At 42.3% G+C, this 25,681-nt stretch overlaps 1 protein-coding gene across 4 annotated transcripts in view; it reads left to right on the top strand.

Moving 5' to 3' along the window:
• The window catches only part of HSF2BP (heat shock transcription factor 2 binding protein), a 59,892-nt gene extending 50,361 nt beyond the window's left edge, over positions 1-9,531 (top strand). For all 4 annotated transcript variants that reach the window (XM_006260032.4, XM_059720770.1, XM_019487205.2 and 1 more), the window contains one exon: positions 6,623-9,531. In XM_006260032.4, the coding sequence (XP_006260094.2) occupies positions 6,623-6,831 (209 nt within the window). In that variant the 3' untranslated portion in view covers positions 6,832-9,531. The remainder of the gene's footprint in view (positions 1-6,622) is intronic.
• The last annotated feature ends 16,150 nt before the right edge of the window (positions 9,532-25,681 follow it).

Genomic DNA, 25,681 nt, shown 5'->3' with positions numbered 1-25,681 from the left:
CAAGTCCATGGGGCCGGACAGGATGTGCCTGAGAGTGCTGAGGGAATTGACTGATGTGGTTGCAGAGCTGCTGACCATCATCTTTGAAAACTCATGGCGATCAGGAGAGGTCCCGGATGACTGGAGAGGGGCAAACATAGTGCCCATATTTAAGAAAGGGAAAAAGGAGGATCCAGGGTACTACAGATCAGTCAGCTTTGTCTCAGCCCCTGGAGAATCGTGGAGCAGATCCTCAAGGAATCCATTTCTAAGCACTTGGAGGAGAAGAAGGTAATTAGGAACATTCAGCATGGATTCACTAAAGGCAAGTCATGCCTGACCAACCTGATTGCTTTCTATGATGAGATCTCTGTGGATGCAAGGAGATCAGTGTATGTGGTGTACCTTGATTTTAGCAGAGTTTTTGATACTGTCTCCCACACCATTCTTTCAGGTAAGCTAAGGAAGTATAGGCTGGATGAATGGATTATAAGGTGGATAGAAAACCAGCTGGAGCATTGGGCTCAGACAGTAGTAATCAATGGCTTGATGTCTAGTTGGCAGCCGGTATCAAGTGCCTCAGGGGTCGGTCCTGGGGCCAGTTTTTTTCAATGTCTTTATCAACAGCCTGGAAGATGGCATAGAGTGCCCTCTCAGCAAGTTTACAGATGACACCAAGCTGGGGGGAGTAGTAGATATGCTGGAGGATGGGGCTAGGATTCAGAGAGACCTAGACAAATTGGAGGATTGGGCCAAAAGAAATCTTGTGAGGTTCAACATGGACAAGTGCAGAGCCCTGCATTTAGAACAGAACACTCCCATGCACCAGGACAGGCTGGGGACTGACTGGCTGGACAGCAGCTCTGCTGAAAAGGACCTGGGGGTTACAGTGGACAAGAAGTTGAATATGAGCCAACAGTGTGCCATTGTTGCGAAGAAGGCTAATGACATACTGGGCTGCATTGATAGGAGTGTTGCCAGCAGATCAAGGGAAGTGATTATTTCCCTTTATTCAGCACTGGTGAGGCCACATCTGGAGTACTGTGTTCAGTTTTGGGCCCCTCACTACAGAAAGAATGTGGACAAATTGGAGAGAGTACAGTGGAGGGCAACACAAATGGAGATGGGGCTGGGGTACATGACTTCTGAGGAGAGGCTGAAGGAACTAGGCTTATTTAGTCTAGAGAAGAGAAGATTGAGAGGGGATTTAATAGCAGCCTTCATCTACCTGAAGTGGGATTCAAAAAGGATGGAGTTAGACTGTTCTCAGTGGTGGCAGATGATGGAGCCATGGTCTCAAGGAGCAATGGTCTCAAGTTGTTGCAGCAAGGGAAGTTTAGGTTAGATGTTGAAAGAACTTTCTCACTAGGAGGGTGGTGAAGCACTGGAACAGGTTAGCCAGAGAGATGGTGGAAGCTCCATCCTTAGAGGTTTTTAAGACCCGGCTAGACAAAGCCTTGGCTGGGATGATCTAATTGGGGTTGGTCCTGCTTTGAGGACGAGGTTGGACTAGATGACCTCCTGTGGCCCCTTCCAACCCTAATTTTCTGTTATTCTAAGATAGTGTTTTTTTTCTTTCTTAATTGTCCATTATCTCTGTAATGATTTCTTGGGTAAAGCTTTTATAGTTTATGCAATTTTGAAAAAGCTGCATCTTTAACAGGAAACCAAAAATATACGTTCCTTTTTACATCCAAACCCTTTCAAGATCCTTCCACTTCTCAGTTACTTCCCACCCTCTCTCACACAAAGAGCTACACCAAGATCACCTATACCCATGAACTTTATCCATCCACTAAGCAATAAATGCATGCATTTGGCTCAGATGGCACTGACTGGGAGCAGATTTTAATTTTTCTCTTCTGAGCCAAAAAAACCCTCCAAACAGATGAGCACTGGAGGGAATGTATTTTGGCTATTCTTTGGAATACCTTTTTGCTCCTATTAATTATTTTGTGGCCAGTTTCCTTTCTTTGAATTCATCCTGTGAGACCAAAAGTGGTCAAAAGTGTTTCAGAATTCAGAGGGATTATTCCAATGCAATTCTTCAATCACTTCTAAGAAAATTACTCCAGGTATTTTGTAAAACGGGAGGACAGGAGGCTTTTAGCTGGTCTTTGTGCTCCTTTCTCAGTGTCCTCTAACACAAGTAATCACAATTCCATATGGAAACCCTGTAGTCTTGATCTAAGAAGTTTCTGCAAATGACTATTTCCACTCTAGTTTTGAAGGAGATGTATAGTTGCATACCTATTACTCTGTCACAGTGAATATTTGGTTTTCATAACCAACTCTAGATGTTTCCAGTTCATACTTATTATGCTTTGAATTCCATTTTTTAAAACATCTGGGTCATTCTCATAGCAGCAGTTTATAGGATATCTCTATTTTCAGTTAGTCTTCTGCTTTATGAATCTAAGCCTTTGGGATGCTAATCCTCAGTTCACATGAGTCCATGCTCTCAATGGTTTCAAATTTGTCAAACTTTAAAATCAAATTGCATCCATCTCTGTACTCATTCCATGACTAAGTCACTCTCTTGCCTAAGAACATATTCTTCTTAATCACACGTTTTATGAGTAGCACAGTGAGTCTAGAATTGAGATTATTTATAAGAAATCTTGGTTCCTACAAAAAAGTCCTAAACTAATCTTATAGATACAGCCTAGTGATTTAATGGGGCATCCCTTTATGAAATACATGGCTATTTCTTCATTGTTCTGTTATTAATTATTTGTTTTGTGAAATACTTATAGATTCCAATCAGGATTGAAGCCTCAGCATGCTAGATACTTTGCTTAAGATCTCACTTCAAGTGTTGTCAGCCAGAACTTTCATGTTCAGTGTATCACAGTGTCATGTGGGAAATTGCTGGACTGAATTCCTTGGGCTAGTGAGGTGTAATTAGGCATCTTGTGGACAAGATGGGATAATTTATGCTTTCTTGCTGTCATCTGGAATTACACTATTATTTCTAATGGATTTACTAAGGTGGAACTGAGATCAGAAAGCATAAATTTCAGGTCCCCTCCCGGGTCCCCTGCTAGCCAGGGCTGCTCTGACCTGGCTCAATGTGCTGTGGTCCCAGGTGCACTTGTAAACATGGCACCAATAAACTCTGGTGCAATATCCACCAGAGTTAATTGCATCATATTAATTTCACGTGTAGACCTGATCCGAGTTTAGTTAGGTGACAGTGCTTAAAATGGGGCACTGGCTGGTAACCCATTCACACTAGAGCTACCAACCTGGCTGACTAGTGAAGCTGAGCTAGTATTAGCAATAGTGGGAAACTGATTAAAAAATGTTCCTACCATAGACTGACCTTTAAACTGTTACAAATCATTTGCCAGTAATACATTTTGCATCCAGGTGGCCCGGAAACATTACAGGCACGTGTAAATTAAATTCGCACCACTCACAGAGCCACTTGTAGATAAGCTGTTTAGCACTGATGTGATGCAGTTACTTAAGCCCTGCTATAGGGGCTGGTTCATCTGAGAGCACACGGCAAACGACAGATGTGACTGTAAATTCTGCCCGTTTTATCAGCTGCTTTTGTCAGTGACTGAATGCCCATGACATCAAACAGTACTGTGTTAGCAGTTAACAAAACGTCAGCAAAGTTAAACAGTTTCAGTATGTTGTTAACATTGCATCAGCATTTTATAATTGTAGTAGGCTTATATTACACATTCTGTTCCAGACCTAGACAAGCAGCTAGATTTTTTTTTTCCTTAATGATTTCAGACGTGTTAGCTAAGAAACATGAGTTACAGTTGTTGGGCAGATATGATGCAGTGATTTGATTACAGCTAAGGGATTTTTCTGTGTAAACAAAAAAAAATTACTCAGCTAGTACTGAGATGACTAAATATGGGAGCTGCTGAAATAAACATAATGCTGAATAATGAAGGTTCCTGCCTTTCCTTTTGCTTGTTGTCTAGTAGGATTTCTTAGAAAAATCTTTAATGAAATTTAAAAGACCAGAAAAAAAGCTGTTCAAGTATTTTTTTTTTTTTAATCCCAGTAAAAAATTACAAAACCTAATTCTCCAGAACAAGATTTCCACAACCATGTATAATTATGATGGGATATGTTTGTCTGTGTTTTAACTCTACGTGTCTTGGAATAGATGTAGAACAATAGAAATCTCAGATGACAGATGCATTATGTCATCCTCAGGTGCAGGATTGTTTCCTTCCTTCATTATATTCATGAATCTCTAATCTGTTTATCATTCAAGTGACTCAGGCATTAGGACTTCTCTGAATGTTGCAAGGAGATTCTTCCTACAATCTAGTAGCTATCACTGGGTAATGTTACTATTGTTCAGTCTAGGTATCATTTCCCATTCCTTTGCTACCCTATAATGTATTGTTTTCCTTGGCAGTTCCTTTCTTCCTAAGTATTTACAGCCTTCCAACACATGCAGACTATACTGATAAAAAGGTATATAGCATTATTGATAACATTAAGTCTCCAAATACTATTGTGAGGTATTAAAGGTAGTTATATCCTCATTTTACGGCTGGCTAAACTGACACATGAGAATTATATGTAGGTACATCCAGTTTACTTACTATGCTGCTTTTCTGCATAATTGGACCATATTTTTCTAACCCCCTCCCCCAGTTCAACAAATGTGAAGTAATACTTGATTCAAGTCATGGTAGCAGAACCTGAGATGATTTTGATATTGTCTTGTCCTTTCACCTCCTATTTCCAAGATATAAACAATAGTCTTAGAAGCCCAATGACAAAAACTAAGGGCACAATTGCAGAATCTAACTTATTTTGATTAGATCTAGAAATATCAGGCAGCAGGTGGAGGAATCCTTCTGAACATTTTGGTATAAAAGCCTCTTTTCAAAAGTATCCACTAGGGCAGGGTTCCTCAATTTTTGCTTGTTCAGCTTCAAAACATGGGCTTGGCATTCAGTAGAGTTGAGTAGCTGTGCCTCACAGTAACTTGATTTGGAGTTACATGTGCCCAGAAGTTCTGAAAATCCTGCTCTGAGACATTTTTAGGTTGGTCATTCAACATGAATGAGCAGTTCTGAAAAATTTTAGTCACTTGATTAATCCAGTGTTACCCAATTTGTTAGCAAAGTATACATTGTTTATTTGTATTAGGGTAGCTCCTACATGTCCTGACAGATCTAGGGACCCATTCTGGTAGTTATGGACAGAATCAGTAAGATGAGAATCAGAAAGTGGGAGAAAGGAAATATTTAGCCATATAAAGGTGGGGAACTGAGTGAAATGGTCATCTGCCAACAGGCATACTAGAGTCAGTCTTTAAGGGATGCCACTCTAAGCTACTTTCTGCCTGACTTTGGACTAACATGACTAACTACTTTCTAGAAATCACCAATGCTTAAAACCAGTTCAGCTGAACTGGAGGCAGCACCAGTGCAAGTTTCATAAATTGCCTTCTCATCATTTTTTATCATAATTTCTCACCTTTCTGCTATGTTTTCTTGACTGACTTTTCAACACCACCCAGTGTAATATCTGAATTGAATTAGCATTTTACTTACCCTGTTATTGGATAATTAATAAAGGTGTTAAGTAAACTGACTAATAATAAAAAAAAACCCCCAAAACTTGCTCCAGCCCACTAGATACTTCCTTTCCCACTCAAGGAAATGTGATTTATTGCTACTTGAGATTTATGATCCTACTGTGACATTTTAGTCCCTTTGGCTGGTGTGCAAAGTCATTTGAATTAATTTTGTTGACATTTTCAAACAACACTATCACAGTTTTGCTGCAGTCTAGATATCATAATGACATGCACATCAAAAGTGCACAGTGAACAATTCAAATAAGTAGATATTTATGCTATAAAATGTATTAAACATTCTCATTTGGAATATTCAAAATAGAGCATTAAAAAAAGAATTTTCTATTGGATACTCCTGATGGTCACGGGCAACATACCCCAGTAAGACTTGTGTATAATTAAACAGTGTTGCTCCTAATATTTTCAGTAATTAAAAACACACGTGTTTTTAAAAGGAGAGACCAAAATGTCTTTCCAACAAGGTTTCTCATGCATGTTCCTAAGTAGCAAAAGTAGGGATCTTCATTTGTCATGTACACCAAAGTGCCCGAGACTTCAGTTGTATGGACTGAATTTAACACTTGCATGACAGGCATAAAACTGCCATTATAAAAATTGAGGTTTTATTGAATTTGCACATAATCTGGAACCTTGTATAACAGTAAACCTAAAGAAAAGGTTGAAAGAAAGCTGCAGATTAGTAATTTGAAAACTGACTAAATAATAATGCATTACAATTTGACTTGAAGCAGGATAAACTAGCAAATTTTGGCTGCTCACAGGTTATAGGAAAGTTTTTGCTAAATGCATATATTTATGAGACTTGGAATAATGGACAAGGGAGCAAAATGTTTCTGAATGTAAGTGCTTTCCAAGCCGTGCTTAACACAAGGAACTAAGGAGGATAAAACTGATTCAGTGCCATGTTTATAATTCCCCATGTTCCTGGTTTCAGCAGCTGAGAGAATGACAGTACTTCAGCCATCAACAGTTTATCCCCTAGTGGTGTGGTGCTACTTGTATAATAAGTATGCTCATAATAAATAACTGAAATCTTTTGTTGTGCCTTTTTAGATCCAGATGTGGAAGTGTGTCTTCATGTACTGCGGCTTCTCCAGTCTGTGATTCTAGAACCAGAAGTTTTAGCCAAGTCAGCACCTGAGATGCGTGACACATTGCCATTTCAGCGTATCAAAGCACTGTCAAAGAGCCGCAATGTAGGTCTGCAAACACTGGCACAAGAACTGCTTGATGACCTTAAGATACTAGAATATGAAGTGTAGACATATACCTGTTTGATTATTGGGATTGTGACTTTGCATTTCCCCCTTTAGGTGTATACCCATTATGCTGTAAGTGTATGCAAAAATGGTTGTAGATTTTAAGTCTATATGCAGAGAAACAGTACGATTATTGGTGATGGATTTTGAATGAACACTTGACTCTTCCTCTGTGTGAATGTCTGCCTGAAGCCAGATTGTCCAACCAAAATAATAGGTGAAAAAAATGTAGCCTGGGATTAGCTGCTTGAATGTAATGTTAGAAGAACTTAATTTATTTGAAAAGGGTTTTGTTGATACCAGGTTTCAAAAGTAATTCAGACTATATGACCTATTTATGATGCAGATGGAGGAAAATGACCGAGTGTAGGTAATATATAGTTTATTTCAGTAGTAAATAGGCTTTTTGGTCCAGTTCTGTCCATCTCTAATAATTAACGTTCTAAAAGAAAACTTTTGGTCCTTATTTTAGCCATAGTGTTTCAGAACTTATAACAAGTTTTAGTTTTATTTTTCCCCTCTCTATTTTTAATAAAAGAAAGCTGGAGTTGTATAGAGTGGAATAGATTCTACTTTTGAAATATTCAGATTCAAAGGAGCTGTTGGTGACCTGGGTTTGTAGTTGCCAAGAGTATTAGAAACTGAACCACTAGTTTATCAAAGGCTTTGCAAAAAGGAAAAGAATTGCTGATGTCAGGATGCAATAGCTCTGCAACCAAAGAGGCAGAAGTTAATTACTGCTTTGCATGAACTGTGTTGTATTCACTTGAAATTCTTATTGATATTTATTAGAAGTAATACATATAATTTGCCACAATTATAAATCTGAAGTTTATCTTACATACCTGAGCGTGCCAAAATCTGTAGCTGTAAAAATAACACCATAGTTCAGAGTTTTCTGGTATTATAACCTAGCTTGTGACACTACTGTAGTGCAGGCAGTGGCAGGTCAGAAAAATACTTCTCCATTGGGTTGCAGTTCTTCAGTCATGAAACCAACATGTTAACAGAGACAACATCTGTTTCTTATATATCATCTGTACAGAAGGTAAAGAATTCAGTCTTCTTAATCAGCCATAGTCTTTTTTTGTGAGGGAGTTGTTTTTATGCCTTGTGTCTAGCTTTACAGGAGTTCATTCTTCAGGCAGTGGCAGAAGACATAAACATTGTAAAACTTAAAGCTTCTGCCCTGTCAAGCAAACCACTCAACATTGACTTACGTTTGACATGGTGCAGTATAATTGGTTACATGACATCACACATAAGCCCAAACAAATATAGAGGAAGGAATGCTGTAGCAACATATTAGAAAAGAGAGAGGGGAAAAATGTTCTGCTTTGAATGGAGTCCATACCATAAGTATATATTTTTCTTAATGGGATACTATCAACAGTGGGGGATTTGCATGTATAAAGATACAAAAGGAAGAGCTTTCATGACAAGGAGAATTGCAGAATGCTAGGCATACTTGAAGATATAGTTAAAATTTAATGCAAAATCCTTAGTTTCAGAAATTATTAATCCACTACAAAATTTAATAGGTCTTGATTAGGATGCAGTGCTTTACATGGCAAGTAAGATAAATCTACCAGAATATATGCTGTAAGAGCCCAGTGTTACCATGAAATATAAGAAAGTCATCAATGAGGTCAGAAAGGAGTGAGGAAATGGAAGAGATGACAGGAACTTTGAGTGGGAATGCTGCTCTTCCTGACTGAAAAATATATGGAACTCACTTTCATTTTAGAATGGGTAAAATCTACCAAGTGAAATGCATTTTCTTTTGGATTCATTTCCTTACTTAGACACTGGTTAGCCCAAACTGTATCCCACAATGGAATTAAAATGGTGGTAACCTCCAGTTTCCTGAATTATCAACTAAAAAAAGTTTAAAAAACAACAAAAGACCAAATGCAAACCCAATTGCCCATTTTTCAGTCAAACTTTTGAAAGGCATTAAGAAACAAAAATTAAAAGGTTTGTGTGGAGGAGGTCAGAACTGTTTGGTTTAATTGTTGACTCACTGGTAAGCAAAAGCAGGCCCACTGCCTGGAGCTGAGTTGACAGGTTTGTTTGGAACCTTATGCCTTTTGACCAGTGGTCTGTTCACAGAATTGATGGTGAATGCAGGTGTGGCTTCCAGCTGAACTCCCCGCAAAATGTCACTTGCTCAGGTGATGGTCCCATGTAATCAGATGTAAGGCTGCAGTTGCCCAAGTTTATGGAAGTCCCTAGTTGGTTTTAATTATGCAGTTTTAATGTTCAGCTGTTTCTATAAAAGCCATTGCATCTTGTTAAACTCTTGAATTATGAAAAACTCTGAGACAAAACAGAGATAAAGCAGGTTATGTTTTAAGAAAGCAAATATGCTTTTAATTTTTTATTGAAGAATATGCAACAACAATATTACAGTTCTTAGTTCATTATATTCCTGTTCATTGTTTGACTCAGTGCAAAAGAAAAAACGTGTTCAGAAGGTTTCGTCAGTGCAAGGAAGTGAAAGTTGACTCTACTGGTTTTTTTCAGTTCCAACAAAAAATTTAGTCTGACAAGGGTTGAATTAAGTTTAGGTCAATGAACCTGTTTATCCAGAGTCAAACTTGGCCTTTAACATTTCAAAATGTTGGAATTCTGTTTTTCTAAGGCATCTGTTGTTTGAATATTGAAGTACAATAAACAATACTTTACTGACTATGAAACTTACTGCAGTTGAATTTTGTGCCTTTCTTTAATTATTTTATTCCAGGTTGAGTAGACCCAGAGGTCAGTCACTTTCTCCAGAATGCTGAGTTCTAGAAGTAATCTGTTATTGGTTACATTTAATCAAAACTTTCGCAGTGCCAGTTAAGTCTGAAGGCTGCTAACCACAGATCATCCAACACACCCTCATTACAGTACTTTGAATATTTGTTGTTTGTCTTGCTAGTGAGACAAGGGCAGTTTTTCAAGTTCCCTACTGTTGCTCACAGGAGTTAGGTTTTCTGGTGCCTGTAAGGGCATGGACAGGCATTACATTTGTGTCAGGAAAAATACCTTTTTCCTGCCACAAAAAGTGAATGTAGAGGTGTTTAAGCAATTTGTGATGGAAAAACCCTTGTGCTTGTTACAAATTGTTGTTATCTCTTTAAATAGCAACTTTGCTGTTTTCTAGTGCCACTTGTACTACCTGTTTAGCTACATTTGGCACAAAGAGGGGTCCCTGGGACCCCCAGTCTCCCATATTCCTGTATTCTTCCTCCCTCCTCCATGGGGTTTGTCAATAATTGGGCTCCCCTGAGGCTGGAGAGAACCAAGAAGCAGCCCTCTATTGCTCTCTGGCTGGAGACCTTGCCTCTGTAAGTCTAAAGTCAAGGGCTCAAACACCTGTAGATCCCTCATTTTTCACGATGTTTTTGTGGTATTCCAAATTTCCTGTGTACGAATTGAAGGCCTGTCCATATTCAAAGATTGGAAGTTCATCTTTAGAAGTACAGTGTCAGTTTTACCTGTTCTGAGTGAATATTTTTTAATGAGGACAGTATTTAATTAGCACTTAATTTATCTCCATGTGATCTATATTGGAAATTAGGTTGTTAGATTACTGTGCTCATCCACCCGGAGAAAGAACTGTTCATTTTGTCAGTTTTAATAAAAGAAAGAAGCAGACTTTATTTAAACAAAACAGTGGTACTCAAAGAACTTTGGAGTATATCAGTGTTTGTTTAAGAGGAATATGAATATTAGACTATATCTATATCCTAGTGCTAGTATAGTTAAAGACATATGCATTATGAATATTTTGCCTTTACTTTCCTCCGAACTTCCACTGAAGTCTGAAACTTCAGCTGTTAGAAACTGTTAATAGGTTAAAAGCAAAAGTTGAGTGTTGTGGAAACTTATATTGGGTTTGGACTTTTGGGGTTAGTACAACAGTTTGAAAAACTTCTTTTAAATTTTGGGAGGGGGTTAAGTGTAGGTAATTAATCACTTTACTGTTTTGGAGAATTATATAGGGCCAAAATCTTCCCATACTCCATAAGAGCATTTTCTCTTATTGCACATTCTCAGCCCTTGTTAGTATTAATCAATTAGTTAGTTTCCATCCAGAATAGCACTGGCATGTGGTATTTGCACAGAGAAAGGCAGTAGAGTTATTTTGGATTTACTCCAGTATCACTTGCACCAGAATTTGGCTCTTATGCTAATCCAAAAGGTTAAAATTCTATTTAATAACTTCCAATATAATACCTGTTTACCTCACAAATCACTATGCAATTAAAATTGAACTTTACTTCTTTGGTTATGATATACTGTGGACATGGTGACTGAAGTTATGACAGTGATCAGACACCTCTGGGAAAGATTCTATTTTTCATGTTTCAGGCTGAGAAGTACAAAACCTAGTTCATATATAAGCATGCAGAAAAGACTGAAGTTCTCTAAAGCGTATTCTTGGTAATCTGAGTTACATAGGGTGCTGTACCAGCCCCGCAAAAATGGTGTTACATTTCTATTTTACCTGGATCATACAAAGTGGCTGAAAAATCACCTGTCCTCAGAAGCATGTGCTGTAGCATGAGCTGGCATTTCGGAGGAAGGAAGCTTCTGGTGGTTGCAGTCTACAGCAATCAAATGCCAAGTTCTGAGAGCAGTCTCGGAGTCCATTGTCCACTGACTGTCCTGCTTCTAGGAAGTCACTCTTTCAGATGGTCCTTCTTCCAGGTAGTCACTCTGTTCTGATCTTTTGACAAGAGGAGGTAAATATTAGTGGCAAATTGGAAAGGTTGGTATTTGGTCAAGTATCTTTCATTGAAAAATGAGACTCGAGGCAGTTAAATTTCAGCCTTTTGCGTCAGTCATTTAACTGCTCTCTTTGCACTTCAAAGTGCACTTCAGGATTGTGGCAGGCATGGAGCCATGAGAGAAGACTTACCCTGAGCGAGTGAGGAGCGAAGCCAGCGGGATGCTGCGCTAAGCCGGGAGTGCAGCGAAACTGAAACCGTGGCAGAAAAAAACACTGTGCTAAGAGAAAAGGGAAAAAAGGAATGATGGATCTGGGAGGAGCCGGGACTGGCTCCCATGCCGGCATGGGCACGCTTTAGGGCGGCGTGCTGGCGCCGATTCGCCAGCTGGCCCCTTGAAGCTGGGATAAAAGGCCTGGCGGATGAGCAGCACAGCGGACTGGAAGTGGGTTCTATGGTAGGCCCAGAGCGGCCTGGAGCAGAACAGAGCCCCACTGAGTGGTGGTTGCCCCAGGAAGGGGGTCTTCAAAGATAAGTTGAGCCGTAGAAGGCTAAGTGACTTACCTGAAGCAACACCATGGACTTCAGATATCTCCAGTCAAAATTGGACCCAGCAGAAACCTGAGGAGAAAAAGAGAGATGGATGTCTGAACCACGGCAAGTACAGACCCGAGAGAGGGAGAGAGACACTGGGGAGCAAGGTAACCCGGGATTGGGAAGGAGTTGAGGTGGAGCAAGTACGGCCTAAGAAAACCCAGGCGAGATAGTGTCCAGATCGGATCAGCATAATTCAAAGAGCCAAAATATCAGAGCCTATACTGGACCAGACCTGGAAAATGAGAAATAGCACCTTTGGTTGGCATTAGGTGGGGTGTAGAGGAGGTGGAGCCCCAAGCAGGAAAATGAACAGGAAGACTGAAGGAAGGCACCAAGAAAGGTGGGACATACCATCTTCCATCCAATTAAACTAATTTATTCCAGCAAGATGTGGCAGGCGAGAACCCCTGTGGGACCTTCTGGAATCTAACCCAGTAACAAGCTGTCTTTTTATCAAGTGACAGCGAAACTGGAAAAACCCATAGGAATGAGGTGCACTGATGAGTGCCACGGGAGGCTACAAGGATCAATAAGATTTTACAGCTATTGAAAATGCTTTACGTAGTACCTGCTGTCTTGGTGGTAGTCATGTAAAGCTTGTTATGCTCTTCTGTGAATGGTTTCAGTGGTTTGGCTTGTCTGCAGAGATTTTGAGAAATACTGGATTGTGTGTATGTGCATGTGCATGTATGTATATGAGAGAGAAACCTGTGAGACCTAAATGGCTTTTGCCACCTAGAACTTGAAATGCCAAAATTCAAAGAATGACCAGGGCTGTGACCATAATGTGGCTTAGCATGCATGTATTCCATACCAATACTTCTTGCTACAGATGAAATAATTTCAATCCAATGGGTTGATCTTTTAAAATATTTTTTTCTCCATGTTGCTTGGCTGCCATCTTGAGAGGCACCACATGGCCTGGGGATGGTGGGGTAGGGCTTGATGACTGGGCTGAAGGAAACACGAAGCAGTTTGTGTGGTTCTGCTCGGCATTCTGCCCTTGCTGTATGGAGGAACAGGGGGATACCTACTGAAACAAGGAGCTTTTATGCTACTGGGCACTGTTTTAAGGTGAGGATAGGGTAGAGCATTAAAGGCATTGTACAGAGGCTTACTTGTCTTCTCTGTTGTGCAGCTGTATCTGCTAAACTAACAGAGCACAGCCAGATCCTCAAGGTGTAAAAGTTACTGGCACTAAAAGAACAAAATATTGTAACACAGAAGTAAATTGCAATGAGTGAGCCCCCCTCAGTGAAATTGTCATTCAAGCTGCTGGTAGCCGGCTGTGTTTTTGGTGTCAGATGGGCCAAAGGTGTCCTGGCTATCTGGAGTGCTTTTTTCCTGATTAGCATCTATGGTTGCCAGGGTAGTTTCCAAAGATATTTCTTCCTCACTGTGGCCATTGTAAAGTTGTCCAGTGCATTCTTGGGTTTTGTGGGGGTATCTCAGCCAAGAATCTTGGCCAGCTCTTCTAAGTTTGCATGTCTTCAGATGTTTCTGTGTTACTGCCCTCTGGCTTTGGCATAGTACTGGCAAAATATCCCCAAACCATCCCTTCTCCCCCATTTCCTCTGCCCAGCCATCAAAGCGTCTTGGCATTCCGTTGCCTACTCAAGAGAGGTGAATAAGTCATATTGTCCCCTTATAGGGCAAGAAAACCCAGAACTTTTTGTGAGTAAGCACAGACCATAATTATAATGAAGTTTACATTCACATTCTTCCCACAGTCATGAACTCTTGACCAGCATTTAAAGAGAAATGGCACATCTGGTCTATGTTACACCAATATGGGGATGCCTCCAAATGAATCATTTACCAACACAAATCTAGTTGAAATGGAAGTAGGATGCTTCCAAACTGGCTTCATTATTCTGATACTAAGGTATATGATTAGCTTAAAAAGGACAATTTTGCAAGTATATGTGAGTTTCTGCTGGGACAAAAACATAAAAATACAAGTGCAAGCTTACTTTGGGTAGACAGGAACATGTTGCAGAGCTGAGCTGGAGCCTCAGTCTAGCACAGTTGGGACTGGATTGTAATGCACTTGTTCAGAACTACACTGTATTTCCACAGGCCATGTTCCAACTGTGTTTACGTCTGCTTTCTCAGTTATTTTATATATGGCTGTAAGTTTCCAGGGACTCATTCCCAGCTGGGGTAAGTTAATTTTAATAGATCTGAGGCAATTTAAATCAGAAGACGATGGAAGTTGTCAGAAGGCAAAATCCCTTAATAAGTAAGCAAAATGACTGAAGCCTTTGAAGCCAAGCTCTTCTTGCCCATAGCATATATGAGCTCTTTAGACAAACCTAATAGGTCCAACAGAGCTTAACAAAATTCTCAGTCAGAATCAGAATACTCCTGCAGTGATAAAAGTGTGAGTCTAAAACATGCTGTTCAAATGTGAGTGTAATGTACATGATAAAAAGAAATGAAATCATTGACAAATACAAAAGGAGACAGCAGTGACAATGCATGGAACAGCAACAACAAAGAGGGACATCAGACTTAGCTAGACTAAGTAAATACATTTTACAGTTGTCCACAAATTGGTAATGCTTGTTTGGAGGGTAGGGTATATTGATAAGCTGTATAAATGGTATTAGTAGAAACTAGCATAAACAGTGCTAGTTGTAAAATAATTTGAAAATGAGTATGAAGGAGGAGAACCCAAAGATCACTGTGGGCCTAACTTAAGAAGCAGTTTTAAACCAATTTAATTAGAAGGCCGCGCAAGGCTGTGTGGAAGTTATTAGCGCAGTTTCAAACCAGTTTCCTCTCAGTTTTGCTTAAATTGATTGAGAATAAACCAATTTTCAACTGAAATAAACATCTCCATATAAAGATTTACACTAATTTAGCTAAACCAGTGGTGTTCAACCTTTTCCCCCGATTAGCCAGATGGTTAATGCCTGGTCTGTCTGTGGGTTGGATCCAGTCAGTGACCCCAATCTGGTGCCCAGGGGGGCCATGGCAGGGCCCCATCTGGCTGCACAAAGGGGAGTGGGGGGCAGCCCAGCCCTGATCTAGCTGTAGGGGGGAAGGGAACTTGGCCCAGCTGTGCAGGGGGAGGGGATGTCAGGGAGAGGAGGTATAGCCTATCCCTGATCTGGCTGCTTAGGGGTTGGGAATTTGGCAATGGTGGTGGTATTAACGGTGATGTTAATAGCCACTTCTTCCCTGCTGCCCCTCACCCCTGAGTGAAATCATTTTTAAAAACAGATTTGGCTTGAATCAGCACAGCACTTTGTATAAAAGAGGCCTGTCTGCTGATTGGCTATAAAACTGGTAGATTCATAGATTCATAGATGTTAGGGTTGGAAGAGACCTCAATAGATCATCGAGTCCGACCCCCTGCATAAGCAGGAAAGAGTGCTGGGTCTAGATGACCCCAGCTAGATACTCATCTAACCTCCTCTTGAAGACCCCCAGGGTAGGGGAGAGCACCACCTCCCTTGGGAGCCCGTTCCAGACCTTGGCCACTCGAACTGTGAAGAAGTTCTTCCTAATGTCCAGTCTAAATCTGCTCTCTGCTAGCTTGTGGCCATTGTTTCTTGTAACCCCCGGGGGCGCCTTGGTGAATAAATACTCACCAATTCCCTTCTGTGCCCCCGTGATGAACTTATAGGCAGCCACAAGGTCACCTCTCAACCTTCTCTTGCGGAGGCTGAAAAGGTCCAGTTTCTCTAGTCTCTCCTCATAGGGCTTGGTCTGCAGGCCCTTGACCATATGAGTTGCCCTTCTCTGGACCCTCTCCAGGTTATCCGCATCCCTCTTGAAGTGTGGCGCCCAGAATTGCACGCAGTACTCCAACTGCGGTCTGACCAGTGCCCTACAGAGGGGAAGTATCACCTCCTTGGACCTATTCGTCATGCATCTGCTGATGCACGATAAAGTGCCATTGGCTTTTCTGATGGCTTCGTCACACTGCCGGCTCATGTTCATCTTGGAGTCCACTAGGACTCCAAGATCCCTTTCCACCTCTGTGCCACCCAGCAGGTCATTCCCTAGGCTGTAGGTGTGCTGGACATTTTTCCTCCCTAGGTGCAGCACTTTGCATTTCTCCTTGTTGAACTGTATTCTGTTGTTTTCTGCCCACTTGTCCAACTTGTCCAGGTCTGCCTGCAGCTGTTCCCTGCCCTCCGGCGTGTCCACTTCTCCCCATAGCTTTGTGTCATCTGCAAACTTGGACAGAGTACATTTGACTCCCTCGTCCAAGTCACTGATGAAGACATTAAAGAGTATTGGTCCAAGGACCGAGCCCTGCAGGACCCCACTGCCCACACCCTTCCAGGTTGAGACCGACCCATCTACCACGACTCTTTGGGTGCGACCCTCTAGCCAATTCGCCACCCACCGGACTGTGCAGTCATCCACATCACAGCCTCTTAACTTGTTCACCAGTATGGGGTGGGATACCGTATCGAAGGCCTTCCTGAAGTCTAAGTATACGACATCCACCCCTCCTCCTGTGTCCAGGCGTTTCGTAACCTGGTCATAGAAAGAGACTAGGTTGGTCAGGCACGATCTGCCTGCCACGAACCCGTGCTGATTTCCCCTCAGCATAATTTGCCCTGCCGGGCTCTCACAAATGTGAGCCTTGATAATTTTTTCAAAGACTTTACCAAGGATGGAGGTGAGACTGACTGGCCTATAGTTGCCCGGGTCCTCCTTCCTCCCCTTCTTGAAAATGGGGACCACGTTAGCCCTTTTCCAGTCCTCCGGGACTTGGCCTGTGCACCACGAGCGTTCGAATATTCCTGCCAGTGGCTCTGCAATGATGTTGGCCAGTGCCTTCAGCACCCTCGGATGGAGCCCATCCGGGCCTGCCGATTTAAAGGCATCCAGTTCTTCCAAATGACTCTGCACCATCTCAGGATCTACGTATGGAAGTCTGGCGCCTTGCTGCTGCCTCTCTACAACCCCAGTGAGAGACTTGTCGTGCCCCTCACTTAGGAACACTGAGGCAAAGAACTCGTTGAGCAGTTAAGCCTTGTCCCTCCTATCTGTCACCAATTGTTTCTGCCCATTTAGCAGTGGTCCTATTCCTCCCTGGGCCTTCCTTTTACTCCCAATATATCTAAAAAACAATTTCTTGTTGTCTTTTACTTGGGTTGCCATCCTCAACTCCATGGTATCTTTGGCCCGCCTAACTGCCTCCCTACAAGCACGAGCAGAGGAGGTATATTCATCTTTAGTGATCTCACCCTGTTTCCACTTTTTATGTGTTCCCCTTTTGGCCCTTAGGCTGCCCTGGATTTCTCTGGTCAGCCATGGAAGCCTCCTGGCCCCTTTCCCTTTTTTGCCTCGCTCGGGGATCATCTTGCTTTGTGCCCGAAGGATCGTTTCCTTTAGGCACAGCCACCCTTCTTGGGATCCCATCCCATCAAAACTCCTACTCTGCAGTGCTTCCTTGACTAATCGCCTGAGTGCATTGAGATCAGCTTTCCTAAAGTCTAGCACTTTCACCCTACTAGTTACCTTACCCACTCGCCGTCTTATGTTGAATTCTATTATAAGGTGATCACTGTCTCCCAAATGGCTACCGATCTGGAGGTCCCCTATCATGTCACCAATGAACCAATATGAACCCCCAAAGATTTATAGTAAGAAATAGTGAATCAACCAGGATAATGCCAGTGTCCTGACCTTAGGGAGAAGCAAAATTTGTGGTTAAATGATGGAAAAATGATAGTTCTCCCACCCTGAATTGCATCATGAACATGTGAAACCATTGCAACATCCATATGACGTATTGGCAACTGGCAAAGGGCCAGCTGAGGGTTGTATTTAATTAGCATATCCATATGGAGGTATTTTGAAATAATAGTTTAAAAAAAACCCCCAAAACAGACCAAACCCCATCCCTAATATTCCCTTGTTTGCACTGTGCGCTGCATGTCAGAACCTGATCACAGCTGGCATGTGGGAAAATATATTGGACACCCCACAGTGTGTGTGCCTCAAAGGGTGGCAAAGAATCTCCATGCATTATTAATGGCCTTAATAATGAGGAGGTGCTGATAATATTTGTTACTTGTCCTGAATATAGAGGTTCTACTCTTTCGTTCCAGTAACTGCTTATCCCTGCGGAGTCATGATTATGAGCAGGATTACTGCCCTGCTATGACAGAAACTTACTCCCTCTGAAATAAGAACAGCAAAGTAGAAATGAGTCATTCCTGTTCCAGTAAGGAAGCCTCCTCAGGAAGCCGCTGTAGCAGCGATGTCCTGTACTGCCCCAGTCAGCCGTTGAGCTATTCAACTCTAACAATGCTGACAATATGTAATACTGCCCCGGAAACCTTCAGCGATAGCTTGGCTGACACAGCCTGTGTCTCCAGTGCCCAGGCGGCTAATCTAGTGGCAGATAGATCTTGGGTAAGCAAGCAGAGGGAAGGAGGTGTCCCCTCAGCAGCCTGGTTGGCTTGGCCATAAATGGCAGGAGACCAAAAGGTGCGGGACAAGTTTCATAAGCAGCGGCAGCAACCCTGAGTGCAAGGAAAAATGAGGCCATATCTAGGGATCAGCCGTCTTGAAAATAAGCAGGAAAGTGGAGCTGCTAAAAAACAATAGATCTACTGTAAGTGGGCTGGGTGGCGAGGGGGCATTCAAGATTAAATACATGCCACTATAGAGGAACCTACTTGAAAATTACTTAGCAGAACCCAATTAATGCGTGGGTTTTGGGGTTTTTTTTTTACTACAGGGGTCCTATACAGTAAAGGTGGTCTGATTTGGAGAATCCTGTGAGCCTTGATTCAGCAGGGTCTTCTGAAATGTCCCCTGCTGATAAATGTTTTTCAGGAGGTAGATAGGGAGCAAATGGTTTAAAATTAATGTTTAATTGTAATGGGTATTTAATTGTAACAGGCATTTTATATTGTAATGGGCAAGTGACAGTGGGCGGCTGGGGCTGGGGCTGGCCGTGACTGGAAAGCTGTCTTGTTTTTAAAGCTGTCATGAATTAAGAGTGAGTCACTGGAGAGGCCCAAAGAAAGAGGCTGTAAAGCAACAATCAGCCCTGCTTCATCAAGCAGATGTAGAATTTTATCAAACAAGGAACAAGCATTTGGTTTTAACACTTCAAGTGCCTTTTAATTTGTAATCCAGTATGTGATTTTCATGGTGGGGGTCCATGAATCCAGTTCCTCTGAGCTCAGGACTTGTAGCGGAGAACTGAATGAGGATGGAAAGCCAGCCACCCTACGAAGAAATATGGTTTTGGTGCTGAGGTTCTGGGCTAGAGGTCAGGCAACCGGAGTGCAATTCCCCCTGTCAGAGACTTCCTGAGTGATCCTGTGTGAATTTCTTAAAGGTAATATAAGAGCTGAACTCACATTGAAATTAGTCATTCAAGTCTCATGGCTTTTACCAAGAGATGGACATCCACATCCTTCTGGGAATTTGGGCCTTGGTTTCTCTCTGTTTCAGTTCTTTCTTTCAGCTTCGTTGCACATTCATTTTAGGCAGCTCCTCTTAAACACTGGATTGTCTACACATTAACACCTGAAATTTGTTCTAAGCATACTTTAGGCAGCTTAAAGTTAGACCACTTGAGGGCAGGGTTATCTCTGATCTGTGTTACCCAGCTTGAGTTCCTTTAATGTGTGGCCACTCCCCACAGATGTGCTGCCCAAGTCGCAGACCCCTAGTATCCCAAGACTCAGTTTCTCCTTCTCCCCCACCCTCCTGTTCTGTATGGACAAACTTTCCACCCCCTGAACTCTGCTGTCAGGGGCAGCATTTTTACTCACTGGCATATGCTCTGAAAGCTGCATTTGGCTTAGTGCCAAACCACTTCCTGCCCCTAGGGTGGAGACCGCATGCAAACAGCTTTCAGAGCACATGCCAATGAGCAAAGTTACAGGGCACAGATAGGTCTGGGTGTGGAGCCTGGGGGACATGTGGGGGAAAGGAGAAGGTAGCGGGCCCCATGAGCTGAGACTTTCTTTGTAAAGCAGAGGAAGCAGCTCCCCCAAAATGCCTTCCCTAACTGCTCCCAGCTACCCTGGGAAGCATGAACCACCCCCCCCCCCCCACCCCATAGCTCAAACCCAATTTAGTAAAATATGAGACCTTTAATTTACTTCTTCTTTATTTCTTTTTAATATTTTTTACTTCTTTTTATTTTATCCTTCAGTGGCTGACTTCCTTCATTTCACCCCCACTCCCATTTCCTTTCTACCTCCCATTTTATTAGCTCTCCACCTCCCGGCTTCATGTTCCTACACCCCATACCCCACAACCCATCTCTTCAACACACCCTCACCTAGATCAGGGATAGAAAGCTTGTCTTGGCTCACTAGCCTTTAAGCGACAACTCACAGCTACAGCTCCTAGTCTGACCCTTGTCTGTGAGCACTGTAGTGGCAAGTCACACCTGTGCGGGTCAGGGACAGTTTGAGAAGGTTTTAAGCCTTAAGGTGCGACTGCTCCAAGCTTGAGCTAGCATTAATACTGATCAACATTTAAGCAGCTAAAAGTGCAATGTGTAACAAGGCCCTTTGTATAATGGAAACTATGTTACTTCCACCTTTTGTTTGGCTTGTTCATTTAGATTAGGTTGGTTTTTATTCCGTGTTTGTACCACACCTAGCAGAGCAGGTCCTGATCTCAGTTACGACCCATAGGTGCCAATATAATGTGAATTAATAATAATAATAATAATAATAGACATCACTGATAATGGGTGTAGACATTTTTATGTCATAAATATCGATGAAAAGTGAATGAAAATATAGGGAGGTGTAATTTTTTCCTGCCTAATTTCATTCTTTCTTGCAATTATCATTGGGCAGGGAAAGGATGATTTTAGAACTTCTGCCATGAAGCCAGTTTGTTGATGTTGGGAAGACCCACCTCAAGCTACATACAAGAGGAAGGCATTTCTGACCACCTGAGCCCATAAGTTGGGAAAGAAAATATGCTCAGGCCTCCTCTCTTTGACCCCATTAGAGAAAGATGAGAGAGTCTGCCAGGACCTCAAGTTCAAGGAGAAAAAAAGCGACAAACAAATCCTGTCTCCATGGGATAAAGGGAGATGGAAAGAGGCCATAAAGAACCCCAGACAGGCAGCTCACCTTCCAGAGTGGGGAAGAGGCGGATCCCTTCCTTGGGGAGCTGATCTCTTGGGGATAAGAAGGCAATAGATATGGGTCCTGGAAAAAGCATTGGTTAGGAGTGATTTTTTTTCCTAGGGTCAGGCTTTTGTAAAGGCTATCTGCATTTATTTATCCTCCTTGTCAGACATGCTGGGCTGTGAAATCAACTGGGGAGCTAGAGAACAGTGGTCTCCCCAGATAGTGACAGTAGGCATGGGACAGGCCTGATCATTCTTGAAAGGCATAAGGCCACCATCTCCTCTTCCACTAGACTTCAAAAGGTAAGTGGGTGTCCCAGGTATGGGGCATACTGTGAAAGATGACACATGTCCCTCGTTACTTACTTTGTAACCCTACTGTCTGGGAGCTGGCTGACTCCATGGCGCTGAATATGGGCTGTATAAAAGTCAGTTTGTCAGTGCCTCACCAGGATCCCCCAGCCAGGCTCATGTGTTACCATTGCCTGTCTAATTCTCTTCTCTAGAAACAGATGTTGCCACACACAAGTGGCTGAGCTGTAACAAGACGTGTCCTACTCTAGCTGATCCGCATTATTGGGTGACACACACATTGCTTCCTGTCCTGCACTGAGCCCCCTGCCTAATGTGGGATAAGGGGTGATGAATTCCCCTTGCCCAGGGATCCCCCCACATTTCATACCTCATGCAGAGGCAGGGGTCACTGCAGGTCCCAGCATGGGATGGCATGGAGGTGCAGCACAGCTCAAGACCCGGGGTACCCTCCAGTGCTTCATGCTTCCACACATGCACCTGTGTCAACCTGTGAAGCATCATCTAGTGCGAGTTCCGGTAAGGAGGCACAGGGTAGTGTGGGAGCCATGCTGGGACCTGTGCCGAGTTTCACACTGACCTGGAATCAAAAAACCAGTTTGGGTGCAGGGCACTGGGAATTCACTGACCTCCCTACCGGGACCCATGCTCACCCATGCCTCTGTGTCAGGTGCTAGTAACAGTTTAGTTGGAGCAACACAGAGCTCAGCATGGACCAATGTATCTTGCTGCTTTCCTGAGAAAGTGGATGACTATGGAAGAAAGTGTGAGTGGGTGAATGTTATATGTGAGAAAATATTGCACCTGCATGCTTTATCAATAAAGTGTTAATGCTGAACAAGAACAGTAACTGGATATAAAACGAAATCTAAGTGAGATAGTGTGTAATGCTGCAGGAGTGCATGATACTGGAATTGAAATGACACTAGTTAATGATGGCATAAGATCAGGTTAAATAATGGAAGTTCTAAAATATATCCTCCTATGGTCAACTGGGCATATCTAATATTTGTTTGTCTTCTGACTCCTTACCTGTGCAGGAGGCACCTTTGGTGTTAGCTTTGTATGTACAAATAGAAACTCATCAAGCCACAGGCTTTTAAGTGGACATCCCAGGGTAGGAGGGCCTTCAGCAGGACTGGTGATTCAATCCATTGAGTGCTATGAAGTGTCCATGTTCAGAGGCAGATCCAGGAAGGGGGGTGTACTGGTGCAGTTTCCCCTTCCTCCCCATCCCACCTTCGATTCCTGATGCACCCAAAATTTCAAATCAGTAGCAGCAGCATTTCTAGTCAGGCAGTGCTGAGGGAGTTACTTGAGTTCATGGCTTGTTATAATTTAGCTAATTCCTTGCAAACTCTTTATTCTACAAGTATTAATGACCCTTTCTCCTTTTTCATGGTCTTGATGTTCCACCAATTAAGCTAGCCTTTCTTCCATAATTCTGCAGTCTGCTAACTGCTCCTAGCAATGTAGCTCCTATTTCACAGCCCTGAAGACTGTTTTTAACTCATTCCAATAGTTATATTTGTTTTAGCTTCAATCTTAAACTGAATAATACAGCCCTAGCCCCCTGGCATATTAATAAGCTTCTTGTTTCTTTTTACCTAGAGGAAAAAAAAAAATTGTGTTATACGTAATGATGCACCTCACCATGTACACCGTCCTCTTCAAAATCCTAAATCCACCCATTCCCATGTTTAACCCACTTTACTGAGCAAAGCCAACGAAGATCAGTTTTTGGATCCTCCTTCTTGCTGCTTTTTATGACACAGTCTCAAAGTTTAAAAAAGTGAGTGCATTAATGGATTTTCAGGGACTTAAACAGGATGGCATAGAAACATACTTGGATGTCTAAGTCTGCTTAGGGGGTGATGACTTCTTGTGCATGTGTAAAAACATGCTCCTTTCCTACAGATTAAATCAGAATATTTGGGCTTCAGTCCCTTTCCCATGCATCAGTGAGTGCATTCCACTGAGTTTGCCTCCTACATGGAGCAAGTATTAATTCTGCATTGGGTGATGAACAGGAAATCCCAACAACTGCTACCTCCCAGGAGCACTAAAGAAGATCAGAGCTAGGAGTCAACATTCTGCACAGAACTCTTGGTATTACTAGACAAAAAGTCTCTCTCTGACACTTGCAATAACACTGTAAAGGTCTGATCCTCATCCCAGTGGGTGGTTTGCCATGGGACTAGGTTTGATCTCTTAATCTCTAATGCATCTGTACAAACTTGATAGTTTATTACAGTTTCATAACTTCTGGTAGCTGCGTCATGCTAATACCCTCCAAGAGAGTGATTTAATATCGTTAGCTTGGGGCATAACAAACAACGCGGGAAAATCTGTATTTGTTTAGCACTCCTGAAGAACAGTTTTCCTTATGTGCAGAGGCAGCATGAAAATTGTATTCTCTTGCTTGAAAATATGGATCTCTTGAAAACACAGGAAAGTGAAATATTGCTTTTTACCTTTCCACTATACTTTCCCCCGCTTCCCACACACATATCTGCTCAGCTTATCCCTCCACATCCTTAAACTTGCATGCTGCTTACAGATGTTAACCCTCCCCCCCAAAAGTGGGGCTTTACTTTAAACTCAGTACACTCCTGCGCCAAACCCAATGCATTTCTAGAAGAGGCATTGCATTAGTTGGACTCAGCTTACCCAACATTTGTATAGATTGGGGGCTTCAATGGGGCTTTTTTGGTGCTTTTATCTAATAGATGATTGAATTAACTTTAATTAAAAGTGCCAAAATGCCCTACTGAAGCGTCCAATCTATACAGACACTGCGGAGCCAGGTCAAAGTAATGTGCTACTGCTTCAGGTAAAGCACGGGGTTTTGGGGGGGGTGGGGGGGGGGTTATGTTTGTAAGCAGCCACAGTTACTGCAGACATAGCTCAAGCAGAAAGAAAGATCTTCAGATTCTCTTGCTGCTAAGACCCGATAACAGTGTTTTCTCTTTTCAGGCAAATAATTGTTTCTTTTTTTCTTCCTAACACTGAAGCTATGGCAAGGTGGAGAGAATTATTCCCATATCAGAAGCAGCAGAAAGCTGCAGGCCCACCTGCACAGCTCAACTGAAGTAAACATCTTTAAAAGCTAAAGGAACAGTCATCCAAGTCCTTTTCAACTTGCTGTGCTTCCTCAATGGTTGATTTTTAAATCAAACTCTCTGGTTTCCCAAAGTTTGTTTGCAACTATGGGACCTGTATCTATGTGCCCAGAAGGGCGTTACAATGCACCAGTCAAGTAGACACAGATGCACACAATTGCTATGGAACAGCTGATGCACAGTAAAACCCTGCCCCCATTTGCTATGAGATAACTAGTTCAAATGTCCCTGCCGTATGCTTATAGCTTTTCCAAGTAGACAAGCCCTGGTCAGCTTGAGCTCTGGCACTGTCTCTCTTGGTATGTCTATGCAGCATAACAGAAATATCCTGAGCCAGCTGCTAATGTGTTGGCTCACATACCTAAGGCTACACAGTGCAAGGTGGCACTGTGAAGAAGTCTCCAAGCTATCTTTGTATGTGCCAGCTCCTGATAGCTGTGTTAATAAGGTACTCTCTGTGTCCCTGCTTTTAAGCAGAGCGTGAGGCTTCAGAGCCAGCTCTGCTATCTCAGCATGATGATTCCTTGCAAGGTAGAGACATACCCTTAATGATCCTCAAATATAAACTAGTAGAAAGGCCCTCCTCTCTCTTTCCCTTGGCAGGGAGATTCTATTTTCCAGATAGACCCTTAATGTGACGTATCCATTCCACTGGCACAGAAAAAACCTCACTAGTGGCAGATCAAGACACACTGTTCACAATTATTTAACAGCTTCGACCCATTTGTTACACTTGGTTAAGAGCAGCTTGAATCTCCTGTATGTAGGAAGCTGTTAATGCTCCCTTAAAAGTATTAGCATTTTTTTTCTTCTTTAATTTTATTAGAATTATCTTTTTTCCTCTTTGCTAAGGAGAAAGTCCACGTTTAACCTCCAAGTCTCCAAGTTGTTGGAGAGTAGGTTTAGATTAGACATCTGTAAAAACTACTTCACAGTGAGGGCAGCTGGGATCTGAAACCAACTTTCAAGGGAAGTGGTGCTGGCTCCTATCCTGGGGGTCTTTAAGAAGCAGC

This window comes from Alligator mississippiensis, chromosome 1 (genome assembly GCF_030867095.1).
Source record: "Alligator mississippiensis isolate rAllMis1 chromosome 1, rAllMis1, whole genome shotgun sequence".
Lineage (NCBI taxonomy): Eukaryota > Metazoa > Chordata > Crocodylia > Alligatoridae > Alligator > Alligator mississippiensis.
The sequence above is the reverse complement of the archived record's forward strand: the minus strand, read 5'-3'. Positions and strand labels throughout refer to the sequence as shown.